The sequence below is a fragment of the Prionailurus viverrinus genome, unplaced genomic scaffold, assembly GCF_022837055.1.
Source record: "Prionailurus viverrinus isolate Anna unplaced genomic scaffold, UM_Priviv_1.0 scaffold_35, whole genome shotgun sequence".
Classification (NCBI taxonomy): Eukaryota; Metazoa; Chordata; class Mammalia; order Carnivora; family Felidae; genus Prionailurus; species Prionailurus viverrinus.
Window position 1 is genome coordinate 1,351,677 of NW_025927605.1, and position 17,482 is coordinate 1,369,158.

Genomic DNA, 17,482 nt, shown 5'->3' on the forward strand with positions numbered 1-17,482 from the left:
CTGCTGTCTGGTCACTGGAATCAAGGGCAGGGTGTAGGGGTGACCCAACAGGTTCAATGGGAAAGACTTGAAGTCTGGCTTGTTTGCGCTTCTCTCTAGAACCAGCTTTCTCTTGCTGAAGGCTCCACAGGCAACCTACCTTCACATTGTTCTGGGTTGTTCCTGAGCTTCCGATTCTGTCTGTACACCTTGGGTTGTCAGACCACTAAGGACTCGGAGAATTTGAGGGAACAGGTAACAATATTTTCCCCCAGAGTGCGTTGCCTTGGGAAATTGGGGGTGATGATCAGCTTTGCATGACTAGGGTGAACCCTAACCCTAATAAGGGGTCACTTTATGACTATTCGCCCTAACCGTGCAAAGGTTTATCATTGGGAGTTGGGGTAACTCTCCCACCTTGAGCCGTCCGCCTCTCCCAGGGTTAGAGATGACTTTCCTAACTCCACCCAGGGCTCTGATAGGAAGTAGGCTGAACCTAGATGATTCCTCTGAAGTTAAGGAAGATAGCCTTCCTGGGGTGCCTGGGTGGCTCGGTTGGTTAAGTACCCCACTCTTGGTTTTGGCTCAGGTCATGATCTCATGGTTGGTGAGATCAAGCCCCGCGTGGGGCTCCACACTGACAGCACGGAGCCTGCTTGGGATTCTCTCCCCCTGTCTTCTGCCCCTCCCCTGTTCACACTTTCTCTCAAAATAAATAAACTTCAAAAGTTATAAAAAAAAAAAAAAGAATCCCTGCACAGGCCTTGGCTGGATTCCTGGAGCCACCGACGCTGGAGACCTAGGCCTCATCCAAGAGCTCTCCCTTGGCCCCACACCCTTCTCCTGTTCTTGGTCAAACTGCTAGAAAACTCACTGCCCTTTGTGGTCTCCATTTCCTCACCTCCCCTGGGGTGACTCAATTGACCAGCATGTTCATCATCCCATCTGGTGGACACCTGTCCATCTCTTGACTTCTTGGTCTATTCTGCAGGCATTGGTTCCTCCTCGTTCTATCCTAGGTGTTCGTGTCACCCTATGAACCTCCAATTGTCACCCGTAGGTAACCAATCCAAAAGGTGGTATCTCCAGAGACCAGTCTTCCAAGCTGCAAATCTGTGTAGATTTCTGTGTGCCCTCTGGAATATCTGCCAGGCACCTCACCTCAAGACCCAAAATGATCGCCAACCATCTGGTTATTCAATCTAGAAACTAGGGTGTCAGCCTTCTCTCTCGTTCACCTCCATGTTCATTTGCTCACCTAGCCCTGTCCATTCCACTTCCTGTGTCTCTCTCAAATCTGTCTACCCTTTCGCCATTGCTGTCATCCCCATCCTATTCAAGGCCACCACCATTGCCCAACTTCTGCAAAGACTTCCTAAAACTGGTCTTCCTGCTTGTACTCCTGCCCCCTCCGTCCATTCTGCACACGGCTACAAAAGTTATCTTTTAAAAAGAAATCTCATGACCTCTGTACTAACAACTTGCATGACTCTACAAGGCCTGGCCCCTGCTTCCCATCTCCCACCTTCGCTCACCCACAATGATCCAGCCAAGTGTTCTCTTTTGTTCTTCAAACATGCCTACCACAGGGCGTTTGTACTTGGTTCTTTCTGCCCCAGATGCCAATCCCTCAATTCTACACATAGCTGGTTTTCTTAACCCTCAGGCTTCAGATTAAATGTCACCTCACAGACAGGCCTTCCCTAACAACCCTTGCTGGTGAGGCCTCCTCCTACATCTTGTTTCTACTATTTGTTTGTTTCTTGTCTATCTCCCCAAGTAAAAGACACTTAACACCTTATCTGCTTGTCCATTACAGTAATCCCAGCACCTTTTAAAGTGCCCTGGCACACAAACTTGACACTCAAGAAACATTTGTCGAATGAGAGACAAAGTATGGCTGACAAGGCCCTGGCAGATCTGTTGCCCCTGCTGCCTGTTGCCTCTGCACCAACCCCAGCTATGCCAGCCATTCAGGTCTCTCCTCCAGGGCCGGTACCCATTCTGCCTATACACATAACCATTCCCTCTGCCCCCATGTTCCTCGTCACCTCACTGTGTAGTTAATTCAGGGGTCCCCTTAAAAGATCACTTCTCCCGGGGAGGGGGTCTTCTCTGACCCCTTGACAAAAACATCTTCCTGTCATTTGTCCCCCCCCCCTTTTTTTGCTTTTATTTATTTTTGAGAGACAGAGAGAGACAGAGCATGAGTGGGGGAGGGGCAGAGAGAGAGGGAGACACAGAGAGAGAGGGAGACACAGAATCGGAAGCAGGCTCCAGGCTCTGAGCTGTCAGCACAGAGCCCGAGGGGAGGCTTGAACCCATGAACCATGAGATCACGACGTGAGCCGAAGTTGGACGCTTCACCGCTTAACCAACTGAGCCACCCACGTGCCCCCAGTTCCTTTTTTTTTTTTTTTTTTTAATGTTTATTTATTTCTGAGAGAGAGAGAGAGCAAGCAGGGAAGGGGACAGAGAGAGGAGACAGAGGATCTAAAGCGGGCTCCTTGCTGAGAGCGGAGAACCCAAGGCGGGGCTCAAACTCATGAATTGTGAGATCATGACCTGAGCCAGAGTCAGATGCTTAACCAACTGAGCCACCCAAGTGCCCATGCCATTTGTTTCTTCAGCAGCCCGATGCCTTCATAGTCTTGTTTCACCCACATCAGGCTTTGCTGGGGTGTAGACTCTACTAGGATAAAGTCTGTGGGTTTCTCTGGCTTGCTGCCCTAATGCCACGGCCTCACCCACGGCCCAGACCAGCACGGTCCTCAGTATTTGCGGACTGCTTGATGCTACCTGGGGAGACCAGGCATGTTCCCAAAGAGGTCACCGCCACAGAGCAGCCCAGGCCAGGGCCTGGATGAACAGAACCATCCAGTTGTAAAGGAGTTGGTGTGAGGATGGCCACGGGTGGGAAAGTGAGGAAGTATTTAGGTAAACAGAGAGGAGACAGGAAGGCTTCTTGGGCATGTGTAAATTCCTCAGGGCAGATACACTGGGCATATTTAGAGACTAGGAAGCCGATCAGCATCACTGGTGTGGAGAATTCCTGATTCACACTTCGGAGCTTCCTGAAGACTTGGCCTCATTCTTTTGCAAGTTCAATGACCTTCAGAGTCTCCACCAGCTCATCCCACGGCACCTACAACACAAACCAAGTCGAACTTGTCATTCTCCTTATATCCTCGCATCTCCTCCTCAGAGCTTAAAGATGTTTTCAGGGCCTCTTTGTCCTTTACCCCATATACCCCAATTGATAATTATCCACATGCCAGAGTGATTCTACTTAAAATTCAAATCTGGTCACGGGCACCTGGGCGGCGTAGTTGGTTAAGCATTCGATTCCTGGCTTCAGCTCGGGTCATGATCTCGCAGTTTGTGGGTTCGAGCCCCGCACCAGGCTCTCTGCTGTCAGCACAGAGCCCACTTTGGATCCTCTGTCTCCCTCGCTGTCTGTCTCTCCCCTGCTTGTGCTCTCTCTCTCTCTCCTTTCAAAAATAAATAAACATTGAAAAAAATTAAAAGCTGGTCAAATGAGTCCTTCCCCTTGAGGACTCTTCATGGCCTATAGGGTTTAAGTCCATATTGCTCAACACACCTTTAGTCCTCTATGGTCTGACCTGCTCACCTCCTGCTGCTTCCCCACTCATTCCTGTGTTCCAGCCAGTCCCCAAACTGAGCCATATTCCTGAAGCTTGTTGTTTAGGATGTCTAGTGCCCTCCTAATCTCCCACTACAAAAAGCCTTTACTGACCAACTCTCTTACATCATTTTATCTCTCTTTCTGGCCACCCCATCTCCTGTGCATCTCTGTTTTTATCACAGTGTTTGGCAATTATTTTCCTACAGTTTTATCTGACAAACCGTGAACTTCTTGAGGAGGCACAACTGTCTTATTTCATCTTTGCATCCCAGCACAGCGCACCGTAAGAATTCTTACAGGGCACGTAAGAATAACAGGTAAGATTTATAAAGCACTTACACTGAGCTAAGAGTTTCACATGCACTGACTTGTCAGTCCTCACGACGACCTAATGAGATAGGCACTATCATTATACCCAGTGACAACAGAGGAAACTGAGGCAACAGAGAGCTCATTTGTCCAAGTTCATTTTTCAAGTCCACAGATTTAAATTCTAATCTGACTCCTGGTCTGAAACACTTAGGATTATTGTCGCAATAAATGTTTGCTGAAGACTAAACAGCCAGTGACGGTCCCAACCAAGTATATGAAGACTTTCCTCTTCTAGGGGGGAGAGAGCTGTCAGACACCCGCTCCAAAACTCCAGACCTAGAGAATAACCCAGATTGAAGCGCTAGTCTGGGTATCGGTGCGGCTAGGAAAGGCCCTTTCCTCCAGAAGGTAATGGGGGACTGTGAGAGCCCGCGGATACGGGCACACCCAGGGGAGTAGCACTGGGTCGGGGGAAGGGTCTGGCTAGTGCCGGGCAGGCTGGCTGAGAGGTGGGGGTCCAGCGTGGGTTCCGGAAGCAGGAAAAGCGAGCAGGTGTGGGATCTAAATTAGGCTGAGGGCGGGGAGGGCGCTCCGCTCAGAAGGGCACAGCTCGGCCTCGGCTCTCAGTGGAGGACCCTCATCTCGGGCATTCGTTGGCTCGCAGGCCTGGAGTGGGCTGAGACCCGCCCAGAAACAGGGGAACGGAGGCTCAGACGAGCCCCTTTGGCTCCATAGGTTTTCTGCCCTGAGGTGCTAACAGAGCCCCACTTCAACTCCGGCCTCTTCAGAGAAGTGGCTGCACGCTTCGGGGTAAATGCCGGAGTGGGGGCGCCGGGGCACTACACGGGGCGGGGGCGGGGGGGGGGGAAAAGAGCCGGGAGCCCCGAGGGAAGGGCGGGGGAGCCTGGGCCGGAAGGCGTCCCAGGCTCGGCTGGGAGCCGGCGCTCTCTTTCGACGCCACCCGCTGCCCCCGCCCCGGAGCCGGCCGGGACGGCACAACGTCTCCGCCCCCAGCGCACCGCGCACCTCACCTTGAACGTCGCTCCACCCACCGCCATCCTATTGGGCCGACCGGACCGAGGCGAGACGGCGATTGGCCGAGGTGGCTCCAGAAGGCCCCGCCCATCTCCCCGCCCCCGTCCCCGTCCGCCGGTACTTTGGACGGCGGCGTGGCGCCCCTCCTCCCCGCCCGGTCCCCGCCCCCTGGAGCAAATGCTGCCGAGCTGCGGCCGCGGGGCAGATGCACGCGCTCGGGCCCTTCTAGCAGGCGCGAGCAGTCGCTGGGCGCGCGAAAGCGAAAGAAGGAAGAGGAAGGGAGGGCGGGGGCGGGGTGTTGAAGAGGGGCGGGAGGAGGAAGAGGAGGAGGTTGGAGCGCGCTCGCGCTTGGCCTCGCGCCCGCGCGGAGGGAGGGGGAGAGGGGCGCGCGCGCGCACGCTCGCGTTCTCGCTCGCCCCATCCATCCATCCTCCGGTCGCGGCACGCGCGCGCGCTCCGGGCTCGCGCCGCACCCCCCGCCCGGGAGAGGCGGGCTGGAGTGGGGGGCGGGGGGAGGGGCGCGCGGACGGCGCGCGGACTGCGCGCGGGCGGGGTGAGGTGAGGAGGAGGAGGCGGCGACGGGACGAGAAGGGAGGGGAAGGGGCCATGGCCGCCCGGTGAGGCGGCGAGGCGGGGGGGCGGCCCGACCCCCCGGCCCCGGGCCCTGGGCCCCGGGGAGAGGCGAGGACGGACCGACGGACATGGGGCTCCGGAGCAGCCGCCGCCGCCGCCGCCGCCGGAGGACGCGGCCCTGAGAGGCCGCCGGGCCCCGGCGCGGCCCCCCGGGCGGGGTGAGTACGGGACGGAGACGGGGACGGGGGAGGGGCCTGCGGGGGGCGGGGGGCGGGGCCCGAGGCGGGGCTTGGGCCCCCTCCCCCCAGGTCTGGGTCAGCGCCCCTTCCCCTCCCCCCGGGCCGACGCGGAAACGCCCGGCTTCCCCCGGCTTCCCGGCCCGGCCGGGGCCCCCAGCTCTCCCCCTGTCTGGGTCCCCCCTGGGCGGGGCAGGGCCGGCCGGGGAGGGGGCGCGGGGCCTTTGTTAGGGAGCCAGGCCCCAGCCCCCGGGACAATAGAGACACCCTCCCGGACTCCTCTCCCCGGCCGGCTGGGGCTGTCGGCGGGCGGGGAAGGAGAGGGGCCGGGACGCGTCCCACTCTGCCCACTCTCTAGGGGTCGGTCTGTCCCGGACCGGCGCCGGCCTCGGGCGGCTCGGCTCTCCTCCCCCCAGTCGGTATGATGCAGCAGCAGTGCCGCAGGGACGGGGGAAGAGCCGAGGCCCGGCCTCCTACCCTCCCCAGTGCCCCTGGCTCATTTGTCAGTCCCCACCCCACTCTAGGCCGGCAGCTCCTTAAACTCGTACCCACCGTTCAGAGGGGCCCCGGACTGCGGGCGCTGTTTCTGAATCCTTTGGTGGGGATTCCTGGACTTTGGGGCTCTTGGAGAGACTTCCGGGCTGGTCCTGAGGGAGGGAGGGTGGTTATCTAAAAGAAGAGCAGGTAAGGGGAGTGCCCACTCCTGGCATGCCATCCCAACCGGGCTCTACCCCCTCTTCTTGCTCATGGGGGCTAGAAATGCTCCTTCGGCTCTAGGTTTCTGTGGGCTCTGCTCCCCTTCCGTGGTCACAGGCTTATTTCAAGGGAAGACAGAGTGGGGTGAAGGTTGTAGGGTTCTAGGGCCGTTCCTACTTCTGGTAGCAGTACCCCCCCAAGTGGACATCCTGGCTGAAAGCAGAGGTGACTCTGAGGAGAGCCTAGGGAAAGGGGGGGGGGGTATTTAGGAGTCTGTGCAGTTCTTTGCCACACCCTGTGGGTTTGCTTTGAGGCCTTAGAGTTCCTTCTCCTCCCCCTGCTGCATTGCACCATGGGTATCGAAGAGGGGTTTGAGTTTGGGGGACCTGGGTTGAGCTGCTGCCTCCTATAGACCCAGACACTGACTGGCAGCCGAGTCCAGGGCCTGAGTTCAGTCCTGGGAAAGACTAGGCCGCCTTTGGGTTTCGGGCCCTGCAGGACCGTCCAGACTTAGTGAGCCTAGGCCTTGGGGAGGGGTGTATCTTGATGCCAGGATTAAGCTCTGGGCAGTGAGGTGCAGAGGGGAGGTGGCAGTCTTCACAGGTGCCTTGGACTCACACCAGCACCCCCCACCCCCGTGTGTGCAGCCGTGTTGCCGCCCGCTGTGCTATGAGCAGTCAGAGCGCCGTCTCCACAAGAGTTTACAAATGAAAATGGAGGAAATGTCTTTGTCTGGCCTGGATAACAGCAAACTAGAGGTGAGGGCTCCCCCACGTGTGCCTCTAGTTCTTTCTCTTGATGTCTCTACGTCGCTATATCTGGCATTCACACCAAAGAGGAATTTGGGTAGTCAGCCTGGTTCCTTAAAGGGAATAGCCAGCCGAAAAGGTCCAAGGCTCCGGAAGAAGAAAGGACGCGAAGTCAAGATGGGGAAAATGGCAAAGAAAGCATTATTTTTGGCCAGGGCGAATTGGCAGACTTGGTTGATGAGAGAGAGTTGCTCTCAGTCCAGGGGGCTGTGACTCTCCTGACCGCGGATGTTCTCCCCTGGGCCCAGGCCATCGCTCAGGAGATATACGCGGACCTGGTCGAGGATTCTTGTTTGGGATTCTGCTTTGAGGTACACCGGGCTGTCAAGTGTGGCTACTTCTTCCTGGACGACACGGACCCTGATAGCATGAAGGATTTTGGTGAGCTTCAGGGTTGAAGGAGAGCAGTCTGGCCCAGCCCCGGGGGCGCTCGGAGGTCCCTTCTCTGGAAGCTGCGCCAGAAGTAGTGCCTGGAGCTCCTGTGAGCTTAGGCAGGGGGGTTCCACGAGGCCACGGGGCCATGGGCGGGAACACGAGGTGAGGGTCCCCTGCCCACCCTGATCGCCACGCCTCTCCTGTCCCCAGAGATCGTGGACCAGCCGGGGTTGGACATCTTTGGACAGGTTTTCAACCAGTGGAAGAGCAAGGAGTGTGTTTGCCCCAATTGCAGCCGCAGCATTGCCGCCTCCCGCTTTGCTCCACATCTGGAGAAGTGCCTGGGAATGGGCCGGAACAGCAGCCGGATCGCCAACCGCCGGTGAGGGCTTCTCCCGCTGCCGGAACCAGAGCTGCGCGTCTTCCGTACCCTGTGCCGTGGTGTAGTCCCTCGGGGGCGTTGGTAGGGCACAGAGGGTGGCTCGTGCTTGGCCTCCGACGCTGCACTGTACCCGTGAAGTTGGGGGCAGAGAGGTGGCCGCCTTGACCCGTTCTCTCCCCTCCCGTCGGCAGGATTGCCAACAGCAACAATATGAACAAGTCGGAGAGTGACCAAGAGGATAATGACGACATCAATGACAACGACTGGTCGTACGGCTCAGAGAAGAAAGGTGTTTGGGGATCTGGGGGAACTTGGGGGGCATTGGGGTGAGGTGGCAAGTGGGAGTTGGGTCACCAGTTATCTTGAATGAGGAGGAGAGAATGCAGCTTTGTCCTTTTCCGTAGAGGTCCTTAAATTGAGAACTTAAAGTGACCCTGTCCTTTGTCCTTTTGTCCCACACAGCCAAGAAGAGGAAATCAGACAAGGTGAGAGCGGGGGCAAGCATGAGGGAAATTTGGGCGAAGGACAGACACCCTCCCATTTGGGCAGGGAGTCCTCGGGTATTTTGACTCGAGTCTGAGGTCATCGGGTGCCTCTCTGGGTTTCGGGATGAGGGTGTCTGTGGTGGGCAGGAGGGCAGCGGAGGCCCTGGGGGAATGGGGGAGGAGGGAATATGGGTAGATGGGCCTCTTACTGGGGAGGAAGAGTAGGAATTTGAGGATGTTTCTTTGTCAAATCTTTTTTCCTTCCCTGGGTTCTCGGCTCCCCCTTATCGTTACCCTTTCCCCAAAGCTATGGTATCTCCCATTCCAGAACCCCAATTCCCCTCGAAGATCCAAGTCTTTAAAACACAAAAATGGTAAGTGGGTCTTGAACAATGGGAGCGATTCTAGCTGTGTCTTCTGGGACTCATTGCCGGAGGGTGGAGGTGGGGAGCTTAGGGGACAGGGGTATCGAGGGAGGGCCTGTGATCCTTCTGTCACCCCCACTTCCTCTCTGGTTATTTTCAGGGTTCTCTGTCTGTACCTCTGCATCAAACACCCTTCCCCTTCTTTTTTCTTCTTCAGGGGAACTTAGCAATTCGGATCCTTTTAAGGTGAGTAGGTGCTGCCCCTCTTAGGTTCTCTCCCATTTTTCTTGTTGGGAGTTGGGTGGGATTTGGGCAGGTGGGGTCAGGATGCTGATGGCCCCAAGCACTAGATGGGGTATTTAGGTCTTGGCACGTTTACGTTCTCGCTGGGTCCCAGCCCCTCCCTGATGAGCAGGTGGGGTGGACAGAATCACTGGAGAACTGCTGGGCAGTCCCATGTAGAAAAGGATGAGAGGGATGGGTTCCCTGTCCTCCCCTCCCCCCTCCCTCTTGGGCTGCCCCTTCTCTGACCTGTACCTTTGGTTCTCGCCCAGTATAACAACTCAACTGGGATCAGCTACGAGACCCTGGGGCCGGAGGAGCTGCGTAGCCTGCTCACCACGGTGAGAGACCAGGGGAGGGAAGGCCCTTGGGAGTGGGTTGGAGCCACAGGCGGTGGTCACATCCCTGGAGGAGGCTGGTGACAGCAGGCAGGGCCATATAGCTCACTCTCTCTGGAATTAGGTTTCCTGGCCAGTGGTGGTCTGGGACTGTCTGTTCTGGACACCCCGGGGCCGTTTCTGCTCGCGCAATCTAGAGTTTGTACAGAAGAGAGTATCTAGTGTCTGGAGTGGGCTCCCCTCCGCCCCTCCTTTCAGCTTCTGTTCCTCTTCCAGCAATGTGGGGTGATTTCTGAACACACCAAGAAGATGTGCACAAGGTGAGCTCAGAACCTAGAAAAGGCGCCCAGGGGTCTCCTGCACACGCATCCTGGGCGTGGGGTGGGAGTACCCTTGGACTTCAGCAATGGGGACCCCACTCCTCCCCTCCCTCCTCTAATGGTCAGGCCTTAGGCCACAATCTGGGGGCACTCTGTGTATCCCTCGCCTGTCTATGTCTGTTTGTCCCTCCTCTGTTGAGGGAAGAGGCTTCATCTGAGTTCCTCCTACCCTTCTTCCTGCCTTGTCAGGAGGGTCTGATCAATTCTGTCCTTGCCAGGTCCCTGCGCTGCCCCCAGCACACAGATGAGCAGCGGCGAGCCGTGCGGATTTACTTCCTCGGACCCTCAGCGTAAGTGACCCTCCGAGAAGGGTGGTGGGTTGTGAAAGATGAAGATCGTGATTGGTATCCCTCAAGCCCTTCTTTGGCCCCTTCTCTTTCCAGCGTCCTTCCAGAGGTCGAGAGTTCCCTGGATAACGACAGCTTTGACATGACTGACAGCCAGGCCCTGATCAGCCGGCTTCAGTGGGACGGCTCCTCTGATCTCTCACCCTCTGATTCGGGCTCCTCCAAGACGAGTGAGAATCAGGGATGGGGTCTAGGTAGGTGATACATCTGGGCCCCCTGGTCTCTCTGCCCGAAGCCGAGGACGTGGGGACACCTGCGTTCTCCTGACCCAGCCCCGCCCTCATCCCGCGTGCCTCTTTCTTTTCAGGTACCAACAGCTCAGAGTCACGGAAAACCAAGAAAAAGAAATCCCATCTGAGCCTGGTAGGGACTGCCTCCAGCCTAGGCTCCAACAAGAAGAAGAAGCCAAAGCCACCGGCACCCCCAACGCCCAGCATCTACGATGACATCAACTGACTTGGGTGCAAGGGATAGCCTTTGGCTGAGCAGAGCCCTCTCTCCCAACCCCCACCCAGGTGGCGAAGCCTGGCAAATGGACGGCTGCTGGGGGTTTGGGCTTGGGAAGCTTGGTGGGCCAGGCAAGCAGAGGATCCAGTTATGCGCCCCTGGGGGGTGTCAGGGTCCTCTGCGATGGAGCACGACCCCTTGGCATGCAGGACTCAGACCTGGACATATTATGCCTTGGACATAAGTTTGGTGGGGAGGCGGTTTTCCTATTTATTCTGTGAGTTACTGGATGTCCAGCTGGGCCAGGGGCCTGACCTGGGCACTGTGCCAGGGCACTGCCTGCCCCCCACCCCAGGAACTGGACTCAGCCCTGCCGAGGAGCATCGCGGCTACCCGGGAGGCTGTGGGCTGGAAGCTGAGCCTGGAGGGGGCCTCCCCCAGCTGCCCTCAGCAATGTGAATGGGTCCGGTGCTTGGAGCTGAGGGGCAGGGCTGGGCGTGTCCTGTCTGTGTGCAGAATCCTATCAAATGCCCCCAATCCCAGGGGTAGGCAGGCACAGCAAGCTGTCTGCTGAGGTGGGTGTCCAGAACTGCCACCGCCTTCCCTGCCCCTCACAGGGGCAGCCCTTTCCCCTCAGTCCCCATGGGCCTCCTTGGCAGCAGGAGCTGTCCTTTTGTTGTTGGGTGCCAGGAAAGGGCCTCCAGCCTCTACAGCTTCACGGAACGGGCAAGGGGAGGGTAGGAAGAGGGAGCTGTGTATCAAAATGACTCCCCCCTACCTTTCCTCCCTGACCCAGGGCTGGTGAGGAGTGGGGCCCCAAGGTGAGAGGGAACGGTGCTGCTTTATTTGAAATGTTTTCTTACCTCATTCCCTGCCCCAGGAAGGGGCCCAGCCTCACCCTCCTGGGGTGGCCCCATGTTCCTCCTGCCTCCCCTGCCCCACTGCCCTAGCAGGGCAGCCCAAGTTCCCGACTGCTGCTTGCTACCCCCCTCTTTCACCTTGACCAGCTTCAGTTCCTCTCTCAATGCTCCTGCCTCCGAAGCCTGCCCTGTTTCCCCTTCCTTAGCCGCTTTTAAGTTATTTATTCTGTACTTGTGGTTTGGGGCTCTGAGGAAAATCCTGACCTTTTACCTCTCCCCCCTTGCTAGGAGTGGGGTGGGAAGAGGCTAGTCTCCGTGCTCTGGGTCGTCAGTGGAGGGGGAAGGGGTGTCATGCCCTCCGGTGGGACTACCCTGCCAGCGCGGCCACCTGCCTGGTCTACATCCTGAAGAGATAACACCATCCCGCTTCCATGTGGGCGCCATCACTCCCAGGAGCCGAGCTGGAGGACTGCAGTCTGGGCTGGGAGCAGAGCTGACTGACGACACGGCACGGAGTTGACCCTGAGCTGTGTTCTCTGGCATTTGCTGGATGTGTCCCCTGCCCTCTTCCCAGGAGGAGCCATCCCACATTTGGGTAGCTAGTACCCAGGACTGGTTGGACTGATTTGGGTTAGGGACCCTAGAGGGTTAAGGGAACAACAAGAGCTAGGGCTGCAGTACCCTGTCTGGAACCCCAATCTCCCCTCCCCCCCTCCCCCCCCCCCCCCCCCCGGGGTGGTTCTGATTGTGGCTGACGCCTGGTTACAAATTGGTTTTTAACCCACGAATTGTGATTATTTTTTAAAAAGCCAAACAAATTTTGGCAGGAGTTAGAATAAATCCTAGGGCCTGGGCTCCTCTGTTCTTGACCCTCTGTAGCCTTCTCCCTCTAAGGGGAAGCCAGAGGGGAAGGAGGATTTCAGCCAGCCTCCAGCCTGCTTCCAAATGAAGTCTTGGGAGTGGGTTGAAGGTGAAGGGAGGAAGGCCACAGGCCACTCTCCCTTCTGAGAGGCAGCTGCAGCTCAGGCCCTACCATACCCTTTCCCCTCTGGCCTCTCCCTTTCCCCCTTCTGGTTGGAGGAGGGAGAAGTGGGAAGTAGTTTGGGAACTGGTTTGTCCACATCCACTTCCCCATTGTTCCTTGGCCCGCCCTCAGGGCAGAGCCCCCTGCCCAAGCTGGGTAAGAGATGGGCTTGGTCCAGCAGGGACCCTGAGGGAGCAAACCCTTTTCCTTCCGGGGAGAGTGTGCCCCCCCTACCATGTAGTTGAACAGGGGCTAGGAGCTCCCCACTCCCCTCCCTGTAACAGCAGGCTGTGTGGGTTTCAATTCCCATCCTTCCCACCCCGGCTAGGTGTCGTCCACCCTGTATCCTATCATGTGTCTGAGTGTGTGTGGGGGGGGTTCTGTACTAATTTCCATGGCCGGTGGCTTTTCCTTCCATGCATCACTCCCCCCCGCATGCCCAGGGGCCACCCGCCTGGCATTACCGCATGCTGGGGTCATTGGGGGAGGGGGGTGGGGCTCACGCTGTCCTGTGGTCTTGAGATTTTTATTTTTGCATATGTAATCCATCCTGTACAGGTAGCTAACTTTGTAAACGCTGTGTATTTCCCCCGCCCCCATGGCTGCTGGTGTAAATAAACTGCATTTCCCATTGGTAGCCCAGCCTATCCACCCTCATTACCATGTTGATGGGGACAGAGCAAAGCCATTCTCTTAATGTCACAGAAAGAGGCTCCACAGCCACAAAACGGAACTTTATTTAGTCACAGACACTGACCCTCCATCCATGAGCCCCAGAGGCAAGGGCCTGGGGCCCAGGGCTCCATACCCAGAGCTCGTCCTTGGAGCTGGGCAGGGTAGGACACTGGCTGAGGGCCAGAGCTGTCTCTTGCTTACAGCCTTAGGCCTAGGGTAGCAGCAGCTGTGGCTTGGCCTCTCCCAATGCTGGGGGCTTGGCTTTGTGCCGCACTCCCCTTCCTGACTGAGCTCTATAAAGGACTATTAAAAAAAAAAAAAAAAAAATACAAGCAAAGTGCTTTGAAAAAGGGGAGAACACTGGAAACTATCCAGAACACAGAGAACACCCTATTCCTGCTACAGGGGTGGAGGGAGAAGGTAGAGGCGGCTAGGTGCCTACAGGGGAAGCGGACACAACCTTCATTCCTGCTGTGTGACTTTAGTCTCAAAAGATGGATATTCCCTTAAGAAACAAAAATTCTCCAGGCTCCCTACAGAAGTATGCTGGGGCCATGCTGAGCTGCCCTGGCAGGCAGCCCTGGGTACTGAGGAGCAGACATGCAAGACAATGGAAAGAGCTAGGGCCACAGCTGGGAGGGAATCCTCCGAGCCCCGGCTGCCCACTGAGCTAGACCGCCAGCTCAGCTCTGAATTTCTGGACCCTAAAAGTGAAAGAAGATGACGTCCTCGTTTTCTACCTGAGTTGTGCTTGCACAGAGGGGACGTCTGTACCCTCGTGGACGTGAAGGGGAGGCCCTGTACCTGCCTCCTATGTCCTAAGGAGGAGGACCCACCACATCCTTTCCACCCCTCCCTCCCAAGCCCTTGGGCCCAGCTCTGGCCAGGAAAGGGGGGAGGCCATAAAGAAGGAAGACCATGCCTTTCATTTTCTCCCTATATCCTTATCGTCCGTACATCCCAAATACTAGGAAGCTGAAAAAGACGGTGACCCCCACCAGGGAGACGGTGGCAGGTGCTGTGAAGAACTGGCGGTAATTGATACGGAAGTACCAGACCACACCCAACAGCACCACAAACACGGGCACCATGAGGCTGCCCACACTGACGCCAAGGCTGGGGGGTTCAGTGGCCGAAGAGGGGGCCAAGGATACTGAGGGGCCTGGAACAGCTGACCCTGGGGGGGAGCGGTGGCAGTGAATCACACAGTTGTCGGTAATGTTCAGAGAACGCAGTGTGCGGGCTGGGTCCTGCAGCAGACGGCCCTGGTAGATCAGTTTCATCTGGCTCTCTTGTCCAGGGAAGTATTTACTGTAGGGATGAAAGAGGCAGAAGGAAACACAGAAGGCGAGGAATGAGAAGGCAAACAGGCCTGGACTGACAAAGCAGCGCAATGAGGGGAAAAGCCAAAGGGTGAGTTTCTAAGAAGCATCCTACGCAATCCTAGTGGGGGCTGGACGGACCTGACCCATCCCTGCTGCTCCCATGTGGACACCAGCCTCCTCCCAGGTGATCAAGGGCTGAGGGCACGGGCTACGAGAAGCCTCCCGCTCTCCAGGCCACTCACCTCTTCAGGGCACCCACAGTATCCTCCGGCCTGGCCACAGCCAGCTCCTCGGTGTCATTGAGGAATTTGAGCCGCACATTGATGAGGCCGGGGCTGGGGGGGAGGCAGCTGCCATCCTCAGGTCTCAGGGGGGCCTCTGGACTGCTGCCTTCTGGGCCCGCTTGTCTTTTGGTCAGGCCTTGGATGTCAAGCAGATGCTCAAGGCTCGGCTCAACGCCACCCCCGGCTCCGGGCTCCCCTGTGGGGTCTCCCCCACCTTCGCCAGCCTCTTCAGCCTTCTCGTCATTACCCTCTGATGGATGGGGAAGTTCAGTGGGCTCTGGGGTGCCTTGGCCCGGTACTAGATGGTCCACGTGTCCCAGGTGGAGGACGGATGTGTCGCCAGCTGACACAATGGTGCCCAGGAGCTGGTTGCTACCGCTGTCTGCTACGTAGGTAGAGAGCCAAGCTAGGACCAAGGCTAGAATCAGCACCACCACACCTGCCACCACAGTCACCTCATTACCCACACCCTCAATGAGGGTGACATCAGAGAGCTCCATGGCCTGGCTGCTGACTGGGTCGACACTGCAGGAACAAAGGGGGATAGCATAAGCAGGGTACGTGGGGTTGCAGCCAGGTCCCTAGCTTGTTTACGTTTTAACTGAGCCAGCCCTGAAAGAAAATGGGAGTTCGGCTCCCCATAGAAGGGGGAACAAATCTTCCTACCTCCGGACCCCCAACCTAAAGCTAAGGACTTCCCTTTTGTCTCCAATGTGAAACACTAGTTTTCGGGATCCACACCTTCCCTCTCTCACATTTCAACCTCCCGAGAGCATGGATCATCAGGAAAACCTCAGGACTTTGTTGCTGCTGCTGCTGCAACTCGTCGTTGTTTTTTTGGTAGGCGGGGGAAAACATTTGCCTCTTTGAGCCCCGAGTTTCTCTAGGATTTCTATCACTTGATCCAGCAACTATGCCCCCCACCCCCACCCCGAGAAGCCTCCAAGGAGGCTTCAGAGAGACCAAAGAGCCTGAAATATTTCATTCTAGGGCCTTCTGGAAACACAGTGCGGCCACTCTCGCCAGATTGTCTCATTTGAACCCTACCTCGTTCGTGGTCACCTATTCAGGTGCAGGTGTCAAGAACCAAAAAAACATTTTTTCACCAGAAGCAGAGTCACAGACCACCCCAAGGGGACAACTGTGTAGGGCCCATCAGCAAACATTATGCAGCAGGCACTGTGTCTCCCGCCTCTGAAACACTTCCGGCGAGCCCTAGGGAGCGAAGGAGGACGGACACCAGAAACACCACCCTTCTGGGTCATCGTAGGCTCACGACTGCAAAACCACTACCTAGGTGGAAATGACTTGGAAGCGATTCCAAAATAGCTCTCACAATCCATACCTGTATCTCTTCTCGCACCGTGTAGTTTCTCCCTTGGTAGTTGCTTAGAAAGGCAGGAAAGCCTTTCTTTTGCTCCTTAGAGGACCTACTCTTTCAACCTTGGAGAGTGTGCTGTTTTCACAGCTGTCCCGGGCAAATCCGATCGGATGATTATCATTAATAAACTATTCTCACGATACCTATAACATTTCATTACACTCATCTACTTGTCCATCTCTCCCTACTAGACTTCTGGATGACAAGTATTTTTCTCTGTACCCCAGTGCCTTAGCACGATGCCATAGAAACTGCTCAAAGAATATGTGCGTGACATGTCAACATCTGAATAGCTTCCACATCCTTATTTAGAACCTGGGCCCTGGAGTGAAAACAAAAACAGAACACTAATTACAATCCTGCTCTTGCCACTTACTAGCTCTGTAACCTCGGACAACTTTCTCAGAGCCTCAGCTTTCTCTTCAGTAAAATGGGGTTAAAAATAGCACCTACCTCATAAGGTTGTTTTGACGGTGACGGGAAATCATCGAAGCAAGATACCTAGCACAGGGTCTGGCACATGGCAACGGTTCAATAAATAAACGGTGGCAGTTACTTCTCGCTCCCCAGACTAGCCCCTGATGGTAGTAAGAAGGTTAATGTCACCAACCCTGATTTACAGAAAAGGAAACTGCGGCGAAGAGAAGCGAAAACGACTGGCACAGACACAGGGAACTTTCGGGGGCAGGGGCCAGGCAGGACCCCAGGTCTCCGGCCTCAGAGGCCTCTGCTCTCTCCTCAGCCTGTGAGCGACACTGACGGCGCGGTGAGGAGGGGTCCCGACCCCGCGTTTTCTGAGGCGCAGGCTCCGCGTTGGGCGGTCCTATTCCCGCGGCGCCGGAGAGAAGTCCGTGGGCCCACCTGAGCCGAAAGGCTGCCCGGTCCCTGGCCAGCAAGCTCAGTTCTCCCAGCCCGTAAGGGGTAGAGTCGGAAGAGGGGGTCACAAACCATCCACACCCCTCAAACTTCGGGGCGGGGCTGAGGGCCTGGGGGCGGGGCTTGAGTACGCGGGGAGTCATGGGAAATTAAAGGGGGATTGGACCAGTACGGTGCCTGGATAGGGAAGGAGATCCTCACCAGAAAGGGCCAGACCAAGTGTCTTGACTTCGCCAGGAAGGCCCATGGACTCACCTTTCCGTAGGGGCCGGGGGAGGGGCTGGCTATCCCCGATTCTGTCCAGGGTCCGGTTTCTTCCGGCTTCTCCCGGAAGCTGTTTGAACCAGAGAAGGAAGTCCCGCCTCCGCGC

General features: G+C 56.8%; 2 protein-coding genes across 9 annotated transcripts; one reads left to right on the forward strand and one right to left on the reverse strand.

The window, feature by feature from the left end:
* Window positions 1-5,277: 5,277 nt before the first annotated feature.
* ATXN7L3 (ataxin 7 like 3) lies at window positions 5,278-13,208 on the forward strand. Of its 5 annotated transcripts, none has more exons than XM_047845787.1 (13): window positions 5,278-5,763; window positions 7,125-7,235; window positions 7,535-7,667; window positions 7,872-8,043; window positions 8,235-8,332; window positions 8,506-8,528; window positions 8,836-8,902; window positions 9,054-9,139; window positions 9,448-9,516; window positions 9,790-9,833; window positions 10,112-10,183; window positions 10,277-10,434; window positions 10,548-13,208. In XM_047845787.1, exons 2-13 carry the CDS (start codon window positions 7,185-7,187, stop codon window positions 10,694-10,696), a joined length of 1,122 nt encoding a protein of 373 aa, XP_047701743.1. In that variant the 5' UTR covers window positions 5,278-5,763; window positions 7,125-7,184; the 3' UTR covers window positions 10,697-13,208. The 5 variants fall into 5 exon arrangements, with proteins under 5 accessions (XP_047701743.1, XP_047701745.1, XP_047701746.1 ...); XM_047845789.1 differs by having other exon boundaries at window positions 5,282-5,763; window positions 8,857-8,902; XM_047845790.1 differs by having other exon boundaries at window positions 5,287-5,763; window positions 9,111-9,139.
* Window positions 13,209-13,270: 62 nt separating this feature from the next.
* TMUB2 (transmembrane and ubiquitin like domain containing 2) lies at window positions 13,271-17,482 on the reverse strand. 4 transcript variants are annotated; one of them, XM_047845793.1, is made up of 4 exons: window positions 17,368-17,482; window positions 16,690-16,814; window positions 14,814-15,380; window positions 13,271-14,557 (listed from the first exon to the last, which is right to left on the reverse strand). In XM_047845793.1, the coding sequence occupies exons 2-4, from the start codon at window positions 16,722-16,724 to the stop codon at window positions 14,191-14,193; spliced, it is 969 nt and encodes a 322-aa protein (XP_047701749.1). In that variant the 5' UTR covers window positions 16,725-16,814; window positions 17,368-17,482; the 3' UTR covers window positions 13,271-14,190. The 4 variants fall into 4 exon arrangements, with proteins under 4 accessions (XP_047701749.1, XP_047701750.1, XP_047701752.1 ...); XM_047845794.1 differs by having other exon boundaries at window positions 17,314-17,376; XM_047845796.1 differs by lacking the exon at window positions 17,368-17,482 and adding an exon at window positions 16,201-16,558 and having other exon boundaries at window positions 16,690-17,239.

Coding starts and splice junctions, on each gene's coding strand:
- ATXN7L3 (XM_047845787.1), top strand. CDS start 7,185: ATGAAAATGGAGGAAATGTCTTTGTCTGGCCTGGATAACAGCAAACTA. Junction 8,333..8,505: donor GTACGGCTCAGAGAAGAAAG/GTGTTTGGGGAT, acceptor TGTCCCACACAG/CCAAGAAGAGGAAATCAGAC. Junction 10,184..10,276: donor TACTTCCTCGGACCCTCAGC/GTAAGTGACCCT, acceptor TTCTCTTTCCAG/CGTCCTTCCAGAGGTCGAGA.
- TMUB2 (XM_047845793.1), bottom strand. CDS start 16,724: ATGATTTCCCGTCACCGTCAAAACAACCTTATGAG. Junction 15,381..16,689: donor CGTCAAAACAACCTTATGAG/GTAGGTGCTATT, acceptor TTGTTCCTGCAG/TGTCGACCCAGTCAGCAGCC. Junction 14,558..14,813: donor ACTGTGGGTGCCCTGAAGAG/GTGAGTGGCCTG, acceptor TCATCCCTACAG/TAAATACTTCCCTGGACAAG.